This window comes from Cryptotermes secundus, unplaced genomic scaffold (assembly GCF_002891405.2).
Source record: "Cryptotermes secundus unplaced genomic scaffold, Csec_1.0 scaffold258, whole genome shotgun sequence".
Lineage (NCBI taxonomy): Eukaryota > Metazoa > Arthropoda > Insecta > Blattodea > Kalotermitidae > Cryptotermes > Cryptotermes secundus.
The window spans coordinates 912,906-933,902 of NW_019730106.1; the positions used below are offsets into that span (position 1 = coordinate 912,906).

At 39.4% G+C, this 20,997-nt stretch overlaps 1 protein-coding gene and 1 long non-coding RNA gene across 6 annotated transcripts; one reads left to right on the forward strand and one right to left on the reverse strand.

Moving 5' to 3' along the window:
- Positions 1–1,134: 1,134 nt before the first annotated feature.
- Positions 1,135–4,430, reverse strand: LOC111866041 (nuclear cap-binding protein subunit 3). Its single transcript, XM_023854551.2, has 7 exons — positions 4,126–4,430; positions 3,865–4,031; positions 3,625–3,776; positions 3,310–3,539; positions 3,008–3,221; positions 2,589–2,780; positions 1,135–2,179 (listed from the first exon to the last, which is right to left on the reverse strand). The coding sequence occupies exons 1-7, from the start codon at positions 4,348–4,350 to the stop codon at positions 1,359–1,361; spliced, it is 2,001 nt and encodes a 666-aa protein (XP_023710319.1). The 5' UTR covers positions 4,351–4,430; the 3' UTR covers positions 1,135–1,358.
- Positions 4,431–4,434: 4 nt separating this feature from the next.
- Positions 4,435–17,794, forward strand: LOC111866042. 5 transcript variants are annotated; one of them, XR_004513178.1, is made up of 5 exons: positions 4,435–4,526; positions 6,000–6,138; positions 14,624–14,725; positions 15,740–15,842; positions 16,413–17,792. It is a non-coding gene; the product is annotated as an uncharacterized LOC111866042 (long non-coding RNA). The 5 variants fall into 5 exon arrangements; XR_002843081.2 differs by having other exon boundaries at positions 4,439–4,526; positions 15,740–17,793; XR_002843082.2 differs by lacking the exon at positions 15,740–15,842 and having other exon boundaries at positions 4,439–4,526.
- The last annotated feature ends 3,203 nt before the right edge of the window (positions 17,795–20,997 follow it).

Genomic DNA, 20,997 nt, shown 5'->3' on the forward strand with positions numbered 1-20,997 from the left:
TGGGTCCTGCAGTTATTGACCGAAGACCACAAAGGTCAGCGAAAAGCCATCACCTCACAACTGCTGCAGAGAGATCGACACAAAGGCGATGATCTTTTGCTCTGTATCGTGACAGGTGACGAAAGCTGGTTTCACTATTTTGAGCCTGAAACGAAATGGCAAGAGTATGGAATGGCACCATTTGCATTCTCCATCAAAAAAGAAGGCAAAGACAGTGCCATCAGCTGTGAAGGTGATGGGCACAGTCTTGTGGGATGCAGAGGGGTTTATTCTGGCCGAATTCCTGGAACCTGGGCAAATCATCAATGCTGCTCGTTATGTCCAGACATTGCACAAGCTCCGTCGTGCATTGCGTGATAAACGCCCAGGACGAAACATCGTCATCCTGCATGACAATGCTCGCTTCACATTGGAAGCAATTGCAAAGATGGGGTGGGAAGTTCTTCCACACCCCTCCTATAGCTCTGATATGGCACTCTCTGACTACCATCTTTTCGGATTTGTGAAGGATCAGCTGTGTGGACAACATTTTGAGACAAGGGAGGCAATTCAGAAAGTAGTGCGTCAGTATCTTCGGATGGCTGGAACAGAATTTTACAGAAGGGGAATTTTCAAACTCCCAGAACGCTGGGAGAAATGGTGATTTTGTGGAAAAATAAAGAACAGTCTGTAGACTGAGGTGGTGTATTTGGTTTGTCAATAATAAAGCATGTTACTTTACAAAAAATTGTTGCTCATGACTTTCAGTACGACCTTCGTATATTACCAACAGGGTTTCATGGAATGAAGTTTGAGAATTACTACTATATATAGTGGTAATGAGTGCTATAATGTATTGATCACATTGTTCAATTTTTAAAATGGTTTTTGTACAGGGCTTTTACTGTAGTGAGGTATGGACCATATTGCTTACAGTACTTCTGCCATTTGAATTTTGACTATGAAAAACTTTTATCTTGGCTCAAGCTCACAAGTGACAAGAGCCATTGCACAAAATATCAGTATGAACAACTGAAGTGATGTGATCAGTGCATATAAATGGAAATAGCTCAGGATTAGCACAACCATCAGAAAGAAAAGGCAGAAAAAACACATATGACTGAAGTAAGATAAAGTAAAAGTGTTAAGCCAAAATATCAGAACAATGTAATGTATTACTTGGGAATTCAGATGCTTCTTATTGCAACTGTTATAATTCAGGAAAATTACATATAGTATATTTTCATTACGCAGATAAAATTGTAAAAAGAAACTACACCCATATTAAACCAATCACAGTAGTTGTGCATATTCACCATTTCAAGTTCTTGAATAATGTGCTCTAAAGATCTGTGTTACAATTACAAAAGATATTGTGTTTATTCCTGATCACTGCCAATAAGCCTATAATATTCATCGTTATCAATTTCAATACGTAATGGCGATTTCTGCATTGGAGTGTGCTCCCTCATAGTCTTCTTCTGGTTGAGCTTTGATCTCAGGTCTCCTCCTCCAAATTTTGAACTGTTCTTTTTTGCCTGTAACAGAGAGCCTCTCAGATCAGCGTAACTACCATGATCATTATTTTGGAGATCACTCACATCCAAATCACTACCACTGGATTCTTGTTCCCAATCAATTGTATCACCTGATTGGTGGTGGTTCAGTCTATCCCACACAGTTGAAGTAACAACACTAGTACCTCCTCTAGCTTTACTTTTCCCATCCCTATCTAACCTACTCCTTAGATCATCTTGAGTCTTGGATGTAGTATCTTTATCAAAGCTTTCAAATGTTCTACTTTTCCTGTGTTTACTGTCTTTGTTTCGAGAATGTGACCTGGAACTCTCTTTGTGAGCACTATTGCTTCTTCTTCTCTCCTGATCTTCATGACTGTTCCTCATATCCCTCTCCTTTTTTCTTCTTGACTGAGCTTGTACTTGTGCTTTACGGCGCTCTATGCGAACCTCTTCCTCATCAGCATACATTCTCATACGAGGAACTTTGCTTCGCTTTGTCCATTCTGATTCCTCATCACTTTCAAATGAGTTAGAAGCCTCTTCTGAATCTGAAGCACGGTCTGGAGCTGCTGTCACTGTTCCAATTCGGTGGAGAATGGACCTGCCTTCATGTTCATCATAGCTAGGCTGTGTAGTAGGAAATGCCCTGGGTCGAGATGCCTTTATCACATCGTGAGAGTCTGCAGACATAAGATATTGTACACTGTTGTACATACCACAAAAAAAATTTGGATATCTTAATACTGCAACTAATCATCATAATTCAAGGGCATTATATGACAAGCATGCAAAGGTAGTCTGTCTCAATGTGTCAACTTAACCTACATTTTGACTTGCAGAACTTTTAATCTTTTAAATAGCAAAACACAATACTGCGCTAAGACACTCCTTGGAACAATAAGCAAGGTTTCTAACCTAAAGAGCCTCAATATAATGTAATTTGTTTCCCACTACATGAAGATTCATAACTGCAATACAGGATATTGGCAACTGGTGACTCCATATCAAAAATACTGATATACTATTTACAATTAAGAGTATCTCTGTTCCTACATAAAGGTCAAAACAAAACTTTCAAGTTCATTTTACCTGATTTTCTCCTACTACGGTTTCTGTCTAGCTTGCTCCATGATTTTGCCAAATTACCCCATGGGTTCTTTCCATCACTCAGAACTTCACTGAAGTCTCTTTCATCACCTTTATCATCTTCAAAGACTTTAATATTATGTTCATGCCACTGATATCGTCGTTTTCTGGATGATGTAATTAGACCCTTTATTCCTACAATTAACCAAATCACATAAGAAAACATTCCATAAATTATGCACATGCTATTTCTAGCTTTTGTTTGGGGGTAAACTGAATTTTGTTTGAGTATTGTCAAACTGTACAAAGCACACCGTGGCAGTTTTGCAGCCACTCAGGTGTTACTATATTCAAGATAAGCATGGAAATTATTACGGGCTGACAAGTTAAAAACTTACACAAATGCACAACAAATGATTTACCTCCATAATTAGGGTTGCCATATTTTTTATAATATTCACTCATCTTTTCAGCTTGTGGCTGTTTCTTATCTGTCCGAGTTGAAAACCTTAACAAAATACACTTGGCTTTTGGATGTGATGTGCCCTTCCTCCATTTTCCAGGTGGAATTGGAATTGGAATATCAGATGCATGAACCTCATCACTGTCCACATTAATGTGAGGTTCTTTTGTGAACTGAAACAGATATTTAGTAACATTAATTTAGCCATGCTTCATTTCAGTTGTATCTGTATTCATAAAATCATCTTCCATGTGTACATACAGGTCTGCTTCTTTCCATGACCATGATAATATCATCTCCATCTGGCTCCTCAATTTCTTGCACAACTACTACCTCCTCCTTTTCATTTTCTTTATCACTTTCCTTTTCCCTTTCCCCTTCCTTAAGAAATGGATTGGCCTTAGAATGAAATTCATCCAAGCCTTTAACATGTGTAGAGAGTCCAATCATTGCTCTGGCCGCAGACAAATTATCAATCCACACTACATTACCTGAAAGAAAACAAAGTGCACATCAGACAACCTCAGAAATGAACTTTTCATTGTCTACTAACATATATGCATATACAAAACATACATGAGTAATCGTTAATCCATTCGATGGAAGCTGGCCCATAATCTTTGAAGTAATTAAAAATGTCCTGGGTGCTCATGTTTTCCGTACCTCTTACATGCAATGTGTTCAGACGGAAATGCTTTTCAGTACCTTCTTCATCCTTCATTCCCAAACTGCAACATGTTCTTAATAAAAGACTGTACGTTTTCATTTATTAAAACTTTAAAGCCATAATATATGATTCAAAATGTTGTATACTACCTTTTATACAACTCAGTAATTTGTTGTTCAGTTACGGGTTTTGCATCCGAAGGATCCAGACCAAATCTCTTTGCTCGTTCACCTAGTTTCATTTGTTCTTCCTTTGCAAAGATATCAACACCCGTCACAAATGCACCGCCTTTATTTTCATAACGTTTCTCCCGGTCCTACAGAAACAGTATACGTACATATATATAAAACGAAACATGCTCCATCACCTGAAAAGCACTATGAAATTGTATGCGAAATAATTTACGTTACCCAGGTTGGAACAGTGGATGTTGACATAGCAAGACCAAACACAGAAGTTTTCACTTCCGTGTCATTATCTTTGGAGTCACTCAATTCGCCTTCTTCCGGACCATCGTCTTTAGATATTTTGTCCTCTGCGTTGATATCATTGTCAATTTCCATTGCTTCATCGAGATCGTTCTCTATTTCAATTTTTAAGTTCGGCAGCTCACTACTCCCTTCTGGGATCGCCATTTTGAACAAATGTTGTTACGTTCTTAGTGTCGTGATCGTCGTGATCGTCGTGATGGGTACATATTCGGCATTAGTCGGAAGGATTCGTACTGAACCGCATCCGTCGTGCCCGGTCGTGACCGGTCGTGACGTACGTACGAACGTACGTTTCAGGGGGCGTAGGTTGATGATGAAACGTAAGTATGTTGGTAAGCGGTACATTACGTTTTTACATGATGAAAGCCACAGAAGGTAAAGTATAAGATATACTGTCGAAAACACAGAAAGACTGCTCGTGTTCATCTCTTGACAGCCGCGAAAACTGTGTGACGGTGGTGTAAACTCGCCCAACCTAACCTTCTAGAAGTCGATGTTCAATTCAATTCAATTCAATTTATTTTTGTTCATCAAATCTACATTTGGCAATGGCGCAACCAGATATAGAACACGTCCAAGCCCTAGTTACGAGTACAATAAAATCAATCCATAGGACTACGTTATTAAGATATTACAACATCCACAACCATTATTGCAATAACTGATGATAAATTGCTATAACTAAACACAGCATGCATATAACACTCGGACTGCAACTTCTTATCATAACAAAATACATATCAACATTGTCAATAACAGAGCAATATCATATCCGAAGAGTTATGGGCATCTTACAATACAAATTTAAAAAATGACTAGTGTAGACAAGTGGCCCAGAATGCCGGGACGAAGGTGATGTTTGAGGGTGGAATTATTTTCCATAAGTTGGTAAATCATAGGAATGGTTCTCTGCGTTATAGAAGTTGGACAGTTTTGAGGAATATTAAAGTTTGAATGTGGGGATATTGTGTAAAGTGTGTGAGGTTGGAGATTTTTGGGAATGTGAAGGTTTATAAGTATTAGAAATACTTAGATATGTGAGATATCTGGAAACATAGAATCGCTCTTGGATACATAGGGATATGATGCACCAGTTAATCTAACCGAGCTGTGCCAGAATGTGCAGTGAGGCGATGCTTCAACTGAAGAGTACGCCTTGGGTGTACACCGACATTACCTGCTCCTTTAAATGAAGAATGTAGCTCTAGATGATAGTGACAGATAATTGAGAGGTAAGATGGGATCTGTTATATGATACAGGTTACGTGTTATTTGTTATTTTTGTTACTTCACCTGGATCGAATGATAAGTGAGAATCAGTGTTCACTCTACTCCTGCTTTATTAAGACTGAGCTATTTGATACAGAAGTACGCCTTATATACACATACAGGCTTATAACCATAGTAACACTTAACAATATAAATATACTGTTGTTACACACGTAACTATAGTTACACATAACAGTAAACATCACTTAGGTAACAAGACATAACCTAGTTCTTAAATTGTTTACTATGATGTTGCCAACTCTAACATTATATTTCAGTATCTGAGAGTTGCCAACATAACATTATTACAATATACTGGAATGTTGGGACTGCTTGTTGAGTATAGGGAATTTGTAGGTATAGGCACTGAAACGGACTGACGACCAATCTGCGTATCAGAGGCAGCTTGGAGGCAAGTAGAATGTGTGCGTAGTGAGGAGCATGGCCTAATTATTACTAGCCATCTGTTCATCTTTAATAAGTTCTTGTAAAATCTTTAATTGTGTGCACAATGTGTGTTTCAGTGGGTGCAGGAGGGGTGAGTGTATTTGATTCTACGTACATGGTATGCGGCTGCTGTTCAGGAGAATCCAGGTCTTCCCAGATAACATTATGGGTCTGAATATGTGAGTTCCATTTATGTGCTGGCACAATGATCTGCAGGTAAGAATGAAATAACTACTTGTGTTGTACATGACTGGAGACCGAATGTTGTAAATTATTTAGAAAAACAGAAAGAAAGTATGGTGAAAACCATGTGTTCATCTCTCAGGAAACCAGGGCAGTGTGTGGAAGAGTGGTAATTTAACTCCAAGATTATGTGCAGTTCCCTAGACCTCCAGTGTTACTTACAAGATGTAAACCAGGCCAGTCTTCAGGAATTCTAAGCACTGTGAAGTATAGAGTTTTTTAAGTTTTAGGTCCCTGGGAATTTTGAAGAGTTGGACGTGTGCAAAATATTTCTGACAGCATGAGCCTGCACTGTCTTGGTCATTGATATTATGCCCCAGTTGTTATAACCTCAGGTAACTGAACCAGACCCTTCCCTGCACAAATGCAGAGTGATGTGAATCACGAACCCAATGTGACAAGTTTTGTCTACACTATGCTGTATTAGGTTATAGTAGGAAAATAAAAGTTATGTTTATGTGGGCTTTTGTTACATAGTATTCATACCATGTAAACGAGTTTCCCTTGAATCCACTGGTACTATTGTACTATTATTATTTCTTCCCTGTTAGTGATACATGTAGGTTGTACTTTTGTGTTTCTTATGTTGTTGCACATTTTGGAGGGCGATGACAGTTACAAGTAGTGTGTAGAGTTTGACTGGATTTCTTTAGACTTGATTGAGTTTGATGCTGGTTATGTAGATTATTCTAGGGAGAGGAACAAAGAAAGTATTCATTGGCAGGTTGAGATGTGTGGTTAACTGGAGTATGTTGGACAGATTACCCTCTTCTTGATGAATGTTTATGAAGCATGTCATTGATCATCTTATCATCCCACAACTTTGCAGAAGTAATTATGAAATTTAGTTTAATGGAATGAATTTAGACATTAGATATTAACACACTGCAGACCGGACAGGCCATATAGCCCTCTACGTTTCCAAGCGTTGCGGACTGGGCGGGCCATATGGCCCTCTACGGTCATGTTATGTTGCAAAACGCTATATATCGCTGTGTGGCTTCGTTGAATCATAACTACTGTGTAGATGACCTCGGGAATGATTGCTGCCTTATCTAGTAACTCGACCAGAGTCATTTCCTGTCACAACCTAAACAAAATTGGCTTTGTTCTAATCCAAGCTTGCACGTATGAACCACGCAGCTACCAGTTCAACATGGCTCAGAGACGAAAGCAGTTGCGATCTCTCGGAGGACAGGAAATATTAGATATGTTCTCCAATGAGCTATCAGATTTGCCAACTGCTTCGTCTTCTGATAGCGAGGCCATTATCAGTGACAGTGACAGTGACGGGGGCCACAGGGCTGCCCAAAATGTGTCAAGTGAACGTGAGAGCTCCGTTGAAAGTGCGAGTGTCGGGACAGCTACATGGGATAAAGTGGACAAAACCCCCACTTTGGGAAAGTTTACTGGTGATCCGGGGGTGCCATCGGACCCAACGGACGTGTCTGAAGTTGCGTCACTGTTTTTTGGAGATAGTTTCTTTGACGGAAGGGGGACATTCTTCTTCAGTCCTGGAGGGATACTCGCATTGTGAATATGGTTTCCACTGTTCACAATTCGAGCATGGTCGATGTTCAAAGACGACACGGGCAAGTAAAGAAGCCTCTTTGTATTTCCGAGTATAATATGTTCATGAAAGAAGTTGATAGGGCCGACCAGTTCTTGGCCTATAATTCCCTACCTAGGAAAACAGTAAAATGGACGAAGAAAGTTGCACTGTGGCTTATAAACTGTGCAATTTTCAATTCATTTACGGTTTTCAAAAAGGTGAACAGAAATTCTACTTTGAAATACAAAGCATTTCTGTTGAAACTGACAAAAGCTTGGGCTACTGACGTCACGGTGGCGGCAGTACCTGCATCAGACACAGACGTAGTGCAGCCGGGGCCATCTGTTCGCACCCGCCAGAGGCCTCAAGTAGACCCCCCTGGCCAACTCTCGGGTGATATGCGGAAACATATTCTCATGAAAATTGTGAAGAGTGAATATTGCAAGAAGAAACACCCTTCTAGGCAGTGCCGTGTGAGCGCAGAGCACAAGAAGAAGAGTAGAACTGCCTACATGTGCAACTTCTGCGTAATGCCTCTTCACAAAGGGGAATGTTTCCAGAGATATCACATGCGCAAGCACTTCTAGGAGCTCTGGTAAGTGTTCTCCAAAAATTTCAGTTCATAAATTTAATTAGGAGATTTTATATTAATTTTTAAAGTAAACAGTGCACAAGTTAGGGTAGTAGGTTTAAAAATGCCGGTCCCCAGGGTGATTTAAATGTTTAAACCACCGGTCCGCAATGTGTTAATACTGTCCCTTGATATTACTGGAAATGCACTCATATCATTGCCTAGTATTTCCATTCTGTTCTACTAGTGTGCAGATTATATTGTTCTTAATGATTATGTGTGCTTATACATAACATCTATGAATGCAGTTGTCCTCAGTTTTTGTTTATATTAGAGACCTGATTATTGCTTGTCGTGGTCCTAAACCTTATCAAAGGTATTACGTGACTGATTGAATTTTAAGAAACCGTGCTGTGGCAGCAGAAAGTGAAGGTTGAAAATCACTGTCACTGAGATATTCGTTGGATGTGATGTATAGCCAGTTGAATTCAGCCTGTGATTCAAATATCTGCTTATTGATACTTCCTGTTTTAATGTTATTCTGCCATGAGGTGTACCATCTTGCAAGGATCCACTTCCCAGGAGGATTCTCCACAGAAAATTTGGTGTGAATGTTATATACCCTGTAATGCTTCCTACTTGCGAGCCTACTGAAGTGTCAGAAATTCTGGGTGATATATTTATAGTTAGGTCAGTGTCCTGAATTGCTGAGATGTGATCCTTCTTAGGTTTCAATATCTTCCTGATAATATTGTTTGTCTTGTGATGAGTAGGTAATAAATATGTGACACCATGGCGTTAGTTAGGTGTTGTGATGAATGAGAAATGTCTGTTAACCAAGTTAGAATGGTTTCTGTCATGGAGCATGGTGGTTTCATACTGTTAGCTTCAGGTGTTTGAGTTGCATTGCACGTAATTCTTTTTATCATAAGAGCTCTAAGGACCCTATTAGAGAAGTCAAAGTAGTATAGTCTAGTAGTTCCATGTAACATTAAGGATGTGGCCTCACATACATTCTTGCCCTAAGTGTGATAAGTTGTAGAATTGATTCCACTTCAGTTGTTTTATTATTGACATCAATGTCAGGCTCTTTGTGAATATGAGTGTTTCACATTCATGAGGCTCACCATACTACTTCAGTTATATGATATTAATGTGATTGATGAGATTCACAGTATGTGAGTTTGTTTATTGTAAATTATAATGTTAATTTCCAATGGATGAATCCTGTTGTGTTAACTATATACATTCATTCATTCATCAGTAATCTGTCAAGATGACAGGTCCACTGTCTCTTCCAAAACAGTTCCTCCACTTAATGCGATCTAGAGCTTTCTCCTTCAAATGAGAATATCCTCTTCTGTCCCCAAGGTCATCCAGCATCTTCTTACGTCTTCTTCCTCGTCTTCTGGTCACTTCTATCCGGCCCTCTGTCTTTCCCTCAATAACTTCTTTTAGGAAGCGGTTACTGCGTAACATATGACAAATCCAGTTAGCCTTCCATTTTCTTATTTCATGTAGGATATTCCTCTGCACACTGACTCTAAATAACACTTCTTCATTTCTCACATAATCGGTCCAACTGATCTTCTCCATCCTTTTCCAACACCACATTTCGAAGCTTTCCAGGTGTTTGTTATCTACTGCCCTAAGTATCCAAGTTTCAGCCCCATACAAAGCCATGCTCCAAATGTAGCAATTCACTAGTTTCTTTCTCAAATTTAAGTCCAATTTTCTGGTGAAAAGATTCTTCTTCTTGCTAAATGCAGCTTTTGCCATGGCAATCCTAGATTTAATTTCACAAGTACACCTTCCATTATCTGTTAACAAGCTACCCAAATATTTAAAACATTTGACATTCTCCATATGTTTTTGGTCTTTCTTTATTGTGACTGGGGTTGGTTGTCTCGAAATTTTCATTACTTTTGTTTTTTCCACATTCATTCTATATACATGTCTTTATTAAAATCCATCACAACAACACAACAAATCCATTGACATTTAACAGTACTTTCCTACATGTTTTGGGTTTTTAGAAAGCCATCATCAAGCAAATACATAATTAACACATTCCAAAGCTATTGAATTGCACACTATATATTTCAGTACAGTAGTACTGAATTTTCGACAATTTACCATGATATAATTTTCAATCAGCCTTCCTAACAGACGGGACATAATAAATGTAAATAGAGGTACGCGTCAAATATTATTATCTTTATTATATTTACTCATCCTGTTACACTCACACAATATATATGAGACAAATTCCGTCTTAAGTGCAACAATTTATTTGTAGTTCTTTCTTCTTCCCTTCCTCTACACTACATGTTTCGGCACTAAATGGCCATCAACAGGTGTGTATTCTTACATAGCTGCTACACTGCCCGTAGTTTAAAATTTAAAATCACCAGTCTTTCCAATTGTATGTATGTATAAAATCTTTGTTAACCGACACACGTCAATTTGATTTCTAAAATTGGCACTTTTTTAAAACTTCAATTCAAATTAAAATGTCTGTAAATTTTCTGTTCTTTCTCTTTTTCCAAATTTTTAAAAATTTTCTTGGGGTACACGCCCTATGTCTATAGTGCTGCAGCGGCCACTTCTTGTTTTATCGCTGTTCAGGTACTGTTCTGTGTAGGCTCTCTGTGTGTCACTGCTTATCTTTAATACACACACACACACACACACAGAAGAAGAAGAAGAAGAAAATTTCCAGAACCTTCTTTCTTTTTGTCTGCTCTCTGGAAATGTAAAATATAGAATATAGACAACTATAATTTTGCCCATGGTTCTGTATGTGTGCGTAGCTTTGTGTCTGACCTTAAGGGGGGGCATGGTGTGAGGTTGTTAAGAAGAATATTTGATCTGAAAAGGGATGTAGTGCTAAGAGGATAGAGAAAACTGCATGATGAGGAACTTTGTAACTTGTACTCCTCGCCAAGTGTAAGTAGAATGATGGTGTGGAAGGTGAGATGGACAGGGAATATAGCATGTATGGCAGAAAGCAAGAATGCATATAGAATTTTGTTGAGAAAGCCAGAATGAAGGAAGGAGACCCTTTTAATATGTAGATGTAGACGTATAAGTAGGTGGAAAGATAAAAATTAAGACAGATCATAGGGAGATACAGTGTTGTATATAGTGGTTGTGGTCGCTCAGTGGAGGTCTCTTGTGAACACTGTAATGAACGTTCTGGTCGCATAAAATGTTGGGAAATTCTTGAGTAGCTGTGCAGCTAGCAGCTTTTCAAGGAGTAGTTAGTGTGAAGAACGTGGATTGGTTTTCGGAAGAGATAAAAGTTGTGGACAATGTTGGAGGTATTCAGTGCCCATCTGATTTTTGATTGGTAATTTATTATGACTTTGGCCAGGTTCCAGTCTGCCCTGTTGATCCTGCTTTGGCAAGTGCCCAGGTTTTGCTGATCCTGTCCATCGTCCAAATTATCAATCAGCTTTGAATCAGGAAAGTGAACCCTGAATAATTCATTCAGTGTCTCCCTTCCTTTTTGAGTATACTGCCCGTTAGGCAGCTTAATCGTGCTGACCTTATTGGTCGCCTGTTTTGCCATGATCCTCATGAGTCTGGCACCACCTGGTATACAAGTGTCACTGATCTCCTGGCAGTGCCTCCCCCATGAGGATCACTTTGGCTTACCTTATTTCTTTGTTGTAACAGGTAAGGGATTCCTTGTAAGTGTCCCACTGCCCTGTCCTTTTAGCTGTATTAAACAACCTTCTCGTTCTGGTTCTAAGCCCACTCAGTTGTTTATTCCACCAAGGTGCTCTCCTTGGTTCGTGAGTGGCCCTAGGCTGACAATTTCAATTAGAGGACGAGATAATAGCCCATTGCAACTGGTCAACGGACCGATCAACATCCTTTATTGTGCGTATATTTTGTGAGATGATCTCCAGATTTACTTTTAGATCATCTTTGTAAAACTCCCAATTGGTTCTCTTAGGATTCATATAAGTAGCTTGATCTACTGTAATGTTGCTTATTTGAAAGCATATATATCTGAGATCTGATAAGGACAGCTCATCAGATACATGCCAATTACTTATCAGGTTTCATATTTTATTGGTCCCTAGTGTCAAGTCGATAACCTCCTGTCTGTTGCAAACTGCAAAGGTAAGCTCGTTACCTTGGTTTAGAATATTAAGGTTCGAACTCGCCAAATATTCCATGAGGCATCATCTTGGGTTGATGTCAGTGCTCCCCCACAATGTGTGGTGTGCGTTGGCATCAAACCAAATGAGCTGCTTTTTCCTAAGATGGCAATATTCAACGATGTCCATCACTTCTTTGGAAGGAGGTGGTGCATCCGAGTCGTATGAAAGGTAAGCTGAAGTGACGATGAGCTCCTCACAGCTTCCGCCCAATGTGTATGTCATCCTCACCGTTGTTGTGTCTCTGGAACAGAACTCCAGCAAAGTTAAAGCATTAATATGATTATTAACATATATGCATGATCTCATATTTTCTTCAGGTATGACAGAATAGACTTCTCCCCCTGAATTTGCTAAGCCCCTTTTTTGGCCCCTATATATCCAAGGTTCCAGAATAAGTGCTACGTCTACTTTTCCCTCGGCAAGTTATCAACATAAGATTGCCGTAGCAGCCTTGCTGTGGTGTATGTGTCATGTGTGTATGTATGTATGTGTACGTATGTATTTGTGTTATGTGTTCATTCTGTAATGCTGGGAAAGGTGTCCGCCACACCTTCCACAGCCCCTTTTCTTCTTTCGGACCTGGTTTCCTCCAAGGGAGGTCCCTGATCTGGTAAGGTCGGGTTCACTAGAGGAGGGATTGTCTCCTTCTTGTCAGATACTCTTTTTTTTGGTCAACTGAGGGAGTGGGTACATCATCCCCCTCCCCCTCAGAGGCTGATTCCGAGGGTATTGAACTGGGCACAACAACTTCTTTATGCCGCTGTGCCTCAGGATCTTGCAGGACCCTAACAGTTGCCTGTGAGAGTCCTGCATGTACCTTATATCCAGGTCCTTTGATAACAGATAGGGAATCCCGGTTTATAAGAAGGATCAGTCTTTGCCATTTCGGTTCAGATTTCCTGTCCAGTATCCTCCAACTCTCAGTTTGGAGTCCTGGATTAAGATTCCTGATCCATTTCAGCAGCTCTGCAGGATTTTGGGCAACTTTGTCCTTCGTCCTGAGAGCCACCTTCACAGGTTTGGGCAGGTTCTTGGCGTCAGTAATCTTCAGCCTAGCCCCTGATTTTAGTCTGTGATTATCTATGGTTCTAACGAGCCACTATCCATACTGTTGGTCGGCACATGTATATATTAATGCACCTCCCTCCAGTCTGTATGATTTCAGGCGTGGTAGTTCTCCCAAAGGAGTCCTACATAACGCGTGTTCCAGTTCCTCTAGAATGGAGTCCTGGTCTCCCTCTGTTAGCTTATCTTCAGGATACGTTTCCTTGAAGATAGCTAACCTTATGTGGGTTATCGCCTCCCTGTAATTCCCTGGTTCACTAGTGTCCCTGGGCATTTTATTAGGTCTGTGCACATCCGTGGGGGTATTCCCATCTAACCTTGGCCTCTTAGGGGTTTCGGCCGAGGGTCTCTCTCTGATGCAATTGCAGTTCCTGATTGCTGAATGCCCCCAGTGTCTGCTTCTACTGCCTTAGCCTTAGACTTCTTCAGTTTCCGTCTAGCACATCCGGACATGCCTTCCTTGCTGGACAGAACCTATCAGCCTCAGAGACCAGGCGCTCCCAACCATGACCCACCACAGGTATGCTGGATCTACCAGCCCCTCCGCAGTGGTGCATCCGTTGATAAATCATAGAAAATTGTGAGATTGTACATTGGAATGGTCTGCATCTTAAAATTTGGATAGTCATGAGGAATGTCAAAGGTTGTATAGGATGCAGTTTTGAATATGGGGATGTTGCGTAAAATGTGGGAGGTTGGAGGTTTTTGGGAGTGTGAGGGTTTATAAGTATTAGAAATACTTAGATATGTGAGATATGTGAAAACATAGAATCGCGTTTGGATATGAGGTGATGTGATGCACCAGTTAATCTAACCTAAACCACTTGATATAACCAAGCTGTGCCAGAATGCGCATTGAGGCGATGCTTCAACTGAAGAGAATGCCTCGAGTGCAGACTGAAATTACCTGCTCCTTTAAATGAAGAATGTAGGCACCGAAATGGACAGACAACCGATCTGCTATTCGCAGGCAGCTTCGAGGCAAGTAAAATGTGTATGCATAGTGAGGGTCATGTCCAGATTATTACTAGCCATCTGCTCACCTTTAATAAGTTCCTGTCAAGTCTTTAATGATGTGCACAATGTGTGTTTCAGTGGGTGCAGGAAGGAGGAGTGGATTTAGTTCCAAGTATGTGGTGTGCACCAGCTGTTCAAAAGAATCCACATCTTCTCAGATAACATTATAGATCCGAATATGTGAGTACCATTCATACACTGGCACTCTGATCTGTAGTTAAGAATGAAATAACTATTTGTGTTGTACATGACTGGAGACTTAATGTGGTAAATTATTTAAAGAGACAAAAATGAAGTGTGGTCAAGACCATGTGTTCATCTCTCAGGAAAAGACGGCAGTATGTGTGTGTGTGTGTGTGTGGAAGAGTATGAATTTAACTCCAAGATTATGTGCAGTTCCATAGAAGTATAGTGTACTTACTAGATGTAAAGAGGCCAGTCTTCGGGAATACTAAGCACTGTGAATTATACAGTTCTGAAAGTTTTAGGTCCTTTGGAATTTTGAAATGTTGAATGTGTGCAAAATGTTTAATAATTTGAAGGAAGATTTCCAAAAGCATGACCCTGCAGTGTGGTGGTCATTGTTATTATGCCCCAGTTATTACAGCATAAGTAAGGTAACTGAACCATGTGGTTTCCTCCCCGAATGCACAGTGATGTGATTAATGAATCCAGTGTGACATGTGTTGTCTCCCCACCATAGTATATTAGGTTATCATAAATTATCACTTCAACTGGCTTTGGAGGCCCGTAGGGTCGTGAGAGGTTGACGCTCCCACTTCTTCTAGACAGTCGGCCCACAGATGGCGATAAGGTTGTCAGTCTTATTCGTGGGCCGCCCATTACCCCCAGGAAGATTCCTGGTACTCATTTCAATTAGAGGCTGCATCGACCCCAGGGCCATAATGCAGCTGGACGAATTAGGCAAATTGGAAAAGTCCACCTCGTCAGGAATGAAACCTGCAGCCTTCCAGCTTGTAGCACATTGCCTCAGTCAACTACACTACCGCGTACTTTAGGTTATTGTAGGAAAATAAAAATTACGTTCTTGAGGGCTTCTGTGGCATGGTATTCATGCCATGTAAACCAATTTCCCATGAATCCACTGGTACTAATTGTAGTAGTATTAGTTGTGCCCAGTTAATGAAACATGTAGGGTGTACAGCTGTGTTTCTCATGTCACACATTTCACAGGGTGATGACTGTTACAAGGAGTGTGTAAAGTTGGACCAGTTATCTTTAGACTTGATTCGAGTTTGATGCTGGTTATGCAGATTATTCTAGTGAGAGGAACACAGTAAGTATTCAGTGGCAAGTTGATATGTGAGGTTAACTGGAGTATGTTGGATGGATTACCCTCTTCGTGATTATTTTCCCGAATTCTCTTAATGTTTATGAAGTGTTATTTGTTTAAGATGTGAAGCATGTCATTGAGCATCTTGTCATCCCACAGCTATGCACAAGTAATGAAATTTACTTGGGCATCAGATATTAGTGTCATCCCTTAATATTACTGGAAATGCACTCGTGACATTGCCTAGAATTCCCATTCAGTTCTACTAGTGTGCAGATTATATTGCTTTAAAAGATTGTATGTGCTTATACATAACATCTGTGAATGCAGTTGTCCTGAGGTTGATGTTTTTATTAGAGACTTGATGACTGTTTGCTGTCATCATAAACCTTAGCAAAGCCTTTGGGTGACTGATTGAATGTTAAGAAGCAGTGCTCTGGCAGCAGAATGTGACGGTTGAAGGTCATTGTCATGGAGATGGTCGTTGGATATGATGTGTAGCCAGTTGAATCCACCTGTGATCCAAAACTCTGCTTATTGACATTTCCTGTTTTAATTTTATTCTGCCATGAGGTGTTCCATCTTGCAAGGATCCACTTCCCAGGAGGATTCTCCACATAGAATTTGGTATGAACGTCATGTGCCCTGCCATCCTTCCTACATGTGAGGCTACAGAAGTGTCTTATAGTTCGCCATGTCAGAAATTCTGGGTGATATATTTATAGCTAGGTCAGTGTCCTGAATTGCTGAGATGTGATCCTTCTTAGGTTTAAATACGTATCTTCCTGATAAATTTGTTGCACTTGTGATGAGTAGGAAATAAATATGTGACCCCATGGAGTTTGGTATATTGATGAATGAAATATTAATGTCTGTCAACCAAGTGTAAATGGTGTGGTGGTTTCACACTCTTAGCTTCGCGCATTTGAGTTGCATTGTACTTAATTCTTCTAACATAAGAGCTCTAAGGACCCTCTTATAAAATCGAAGTAGTAGTTTTATAGTATCCAGAACTTTGGTGCATGAATCACAGTGTTCAATGTAACAGAATGGATGTGGCTTCACATACATTCTTGCTATAAGCATGATAGCATGTACAATTGATTCTGCCTCAGTTGTTCGCTTGTTAACATCAACGTCAGCCTCTTTGTGAATATGAGTGTTTCACATTCATAACGCTCACAATACTACTTCAGTCAAATGATATTAATGTGTTTGGAAGGTTCACACTACGTGAATTTGTTTATTGTAAATTATAATGTTAATCTCAATGTGAAGGTAAGTGAATTTTAGTATCATAAGGTTGGCAGCTCATGCAGCTTGAGGTGCTGGTTTTTATATCATTATTAATGATTTTTAGTGTTGTTGTGAACAGTGAGTGAGTGAGTGAGTGAGCGAGTAGGGTTCATGGTCATTTGTAGTATTACAGTAATGTATGATTAGGGTTGGTTTGTGTTTCGTTGGTGATGGCAAATTCCTGCATTGTAAGAATATTGATATTTAATATCTGGAACTTTTGAAAATCATTTCATGTCATAAAATCACTTATACACTGAAATGTGTGGAAAACTGTATTGTGATGTGTGTAATATTTGTACGGTATTCCCATAGATTTTGGGGAACCCACAATACTGTTTATGCTGATGAAGATGTGTTTAAATGAAACATATAGTAAAGCTGATATAGGTAAACATTTGTCTGATGCGTTTTCTGTCCGAAATGGTCTAGAAGAAGGAGTAGCTTTACCCTCATTGCCTTTCAACTTTGTTTTATAGTATGCCATTAGGAAGATGCATGAAAACCAGATAGGGCTGAAATTAATGAGGCACGTAAGCTGCTGGCCTGTGATGATGATGTGAATCTGTTGGAAGATAGCATAGTTACCATAAAGAAAAACGCAGAAGCCCTAATTGATAGCAGTAAGGAGGTTGGTCTGGAAGTAAAACAGTGAGAAGCCAGTACTTGTATAAGTTACTGTCTCATTGCCAAAATGCAGGGCAGGGTTATGACATGGTGATAGGTGACAGATCCTTTCAAAATGTGAAACAGTTGAAATATTTGGGAAGGATGGTAACAAAGGAAACTTTAATTGAGAAGGAAATTAAGAGGACATTGAATTTGGGCAGTGATTGCTACCAGTCTTTCCAAAACCTTCTGTCTTTTTGGTTGCTCTCTGGAAATGTAAAATTTAGAATATATAAAACTACGATTTTGCCCGTGGCTCTGTATGAGTGTGAAGCTTGGTGTCTGGCATTAAGGGGGGAGCATGGTATGAGGTTAATAAGAAGAATATTTGATGTGAGGAGGGATGGAGTGATAAGAAGTGACATGGGCAGGGAATGTAGCAAGCATGGCAGAAGGGAGGGATGCATATAGGATTTTGATAGGAAAGCTAGAATGAAGGAAGGAGACTGCTAGGACGATGTTGACATAGATGTGCGTGGGAGGATGATATTAAGACAGATCATAGGGAGATACAGTTGGGTGGCAAATACTGGGTTGTAGTGGCTCAGAGGAGGGCTCTTGTGAACACTGTAATGAACATTCCGGTCCCATAAAGTGTTGGGAAATTCTTGAGTAGCTACGCAGTTAGTAAAGAGGTCGGTCTAGAAGTAAACACAGAGAAACTACATATATGTTGCTGTCTCGTCACCAAAATGCAGGGCAAAATCATGACATAAAGTTAGGAAACAGATGTTTTGAAAATGTGGCACAGTTAAGATATTTGGGATCAACGATAACTGATCGAAACCTGATTCAGGAAGAAATTAAGAGGAGATTGAACTTGGGTAATGCTTGCTACCATTCAGTCCAGAACCTTTTGTCTTCTCGTCTGCTGTTCAAGAACATAAAAATGAGAATATACAAAACTATAATTTTGCCTCTGGGTGTGAAACTTGGTCTCTGACATTAAGGGAGGAACATAGACTGAGGGTGTTTGAGAACAGGATGTTGAGAATATTTGGACCGAAGAGAGATGAAGTGACAGGAGGTTGGAGAAAGCTGCATAATGAGGAGCTTCATAACCTGTACTCTTCTCCAAGTGTAATTAGAATGATAAAGTCAAGGAGGATGGGGTGGGAAAGGTATGTAGGATGAATGATGGATACGAGTAATGCATATAGGATGTTGGTGGGAAAGCCAGAAGGAAAGAGACCACTGGAAAGACCAAGGCACAGGTGGGTGGACAATATTAAAATGGATCTTAGAGAGATAGGATGGATGGTATGGATTGGATTGATCTTGCTCAGGATAAGGGCCAGTGGACGACTCTTCTGAACACGGTAATCAACCTTCGGGTTCCATAAAATGCTGGGAAATTCTTTAGTAGTTGCAGAATTGGCGGCTCCTCCAGAAGGGCTCAGGTCAAAGGAGTTAGTGTGAGGAACGTAGAATTTGGAAGAGATGATAATTGTGGAAAACGTTCAAGATGTCAGATTCGAAATTTAACTAAAATTTGAGGGAGACGGCTAACGAAATTCACGACACATTCAAGTCTTAGAACATTCATAGACTGTAAGAGAACCAGGTAATTGCAGTTATTTACAATTATTATGTATTAAAACATTCTGAGAATTCTAAAACTCTTGATAGTTACAGTATTTTCAATGTACACGTTGCTACAAAAATTTGAAGCTGGTGAAAGTTGAGAGAAATTCGCAAATTTTCGATATTTATAAAATTATCAAATGCATCAGAATTTTGATAGTTACAGCTATTGTCAAAGTAAATAAATATTTCAGAAGTTTGTTATGTGGAATGTATAAAATAAGATGAAACTCGTGAAATATGGCGAGAATTGGGATGTTCCTGAAATTGAAAAAAAAATAATAAATGTCGCATTGCACACTATTTTCAAGGTGTGCACAACTTGTAGGAATTTGAATTTTGAGATGTTTTAAAAATCAGAAAGGTCTGTAATTATGAGGGCCTGGATTTTGATGATATGTCATCTTTTTTTTCTTTGTATTCTATGTGATGCTGTTAAATATATGAATCTCGACTACGAGCTGCTGGTTACAGAAATGCAAATTTTATAGGTATATTTTGGGTAGTTTTTTGGTACATTTTTGGCCTTTTAAGGGTATATCTTGACATTTTTGGCCATTTTAGGGAATTTTTCTTCATATGGTTTCTGAAATGTGAATAATATGGAAGCAAAGTGTTCTGTGTCTTTCTCCTAAGCGCTCTCTACATAGGCCATAGTATACAATAACAGACTGTGATCCTGGCCTGTCCTTCCCCTTTGTTTCGCGGAAGTGCTGACAAAACATCATAAAATAGGGTAAGGCGATGACGGACCACTTTTATCAGATACCGAGTGGCTTTGGAAATTAGCATTTTTTTTCTGCTCTGGTGAACCATATGAACCATTTGAATTTAAAGTTGCAATGTGAAAATAACTTAGTCTGTGATTTATTTGCACTTATCAAGGCATTCAGAGCAAAGTTCATACTTCTGGAAAGCCAAGTGAGAAGTTGTAACTTTGTTCATATGGTATACTGTGCAGAGTTGCATAAAAAGGGTGAAGCAGAATTTCCTTCCTCGTTTGCAAATTTTGTCATTTCAGATTTGAAAGAACAATTTTGGAAGCGATTTACTGATTTGGATTCAGGAAATTAGATTGTTTCAAAATCCGTTTGACTGTGATGTTGCAGATTTCCCAAGTCAAATTCAAATGGAAATTATTGAACTTCAGGAAAATTATCATATTAAAGACAAATACAAGGAAGGAAATTTGATAGAATTTTATAAATTTCTGAACTCTGAGCAATTTCCAAATTTAAAGAAATTTGCTTGTAAATTTATCTCCATTTTTGGGACGACGTATCTGTGTGAACAAACCTTTTCCCAGATGAAGTACATCAAGTCGAAATACAGGGCAAATTTATCCAACGAACATTTAAAGTCACTACTTGTGATTAGTGTTTCAAAATTTGAACCTCAATCAGATTTTTGGAATGCAAATACAGTTCAATCATTCACATTAACCTTTAAATGACTAAAGACCCCATATGGGGTCGCAAAAATAAAGTCAGCGGTATGAATGACCCCATATGGGGTCGCACAGGGCAAATTTATCCAACGAACATTTAAAGTCACTACTTTTGATTAGTGTTTCAAAATTTGAACCTCAATCAGATTTTTGGAATGCAAA

Excerpts from the sequence above, each read along its gene's own strand:
- LOC111866041 (XM_023854551.2), bottom strand. The coding sequence starts at position 4,350 with ATGGCGATCCCAGAAGGGAGTAGTGAGCTGCCGAACTTAAAAATTGAA. Across the intron at positions 4,032-4,125 it reads CATCCACTGTTCCAACCTGG|GACCGGGAGAAACGTTATGA; the intron begins GTAACGTAAATT and ends CTGTTTCTGTAG. Across the intron at positions 2,180-2,588 it reads CCGTAGTAGGAGAAAATCAG|ACTCTCACGATGTGATAAAG; the intron begins GTAAAATGAACT and ends TTATGTCTGCAG.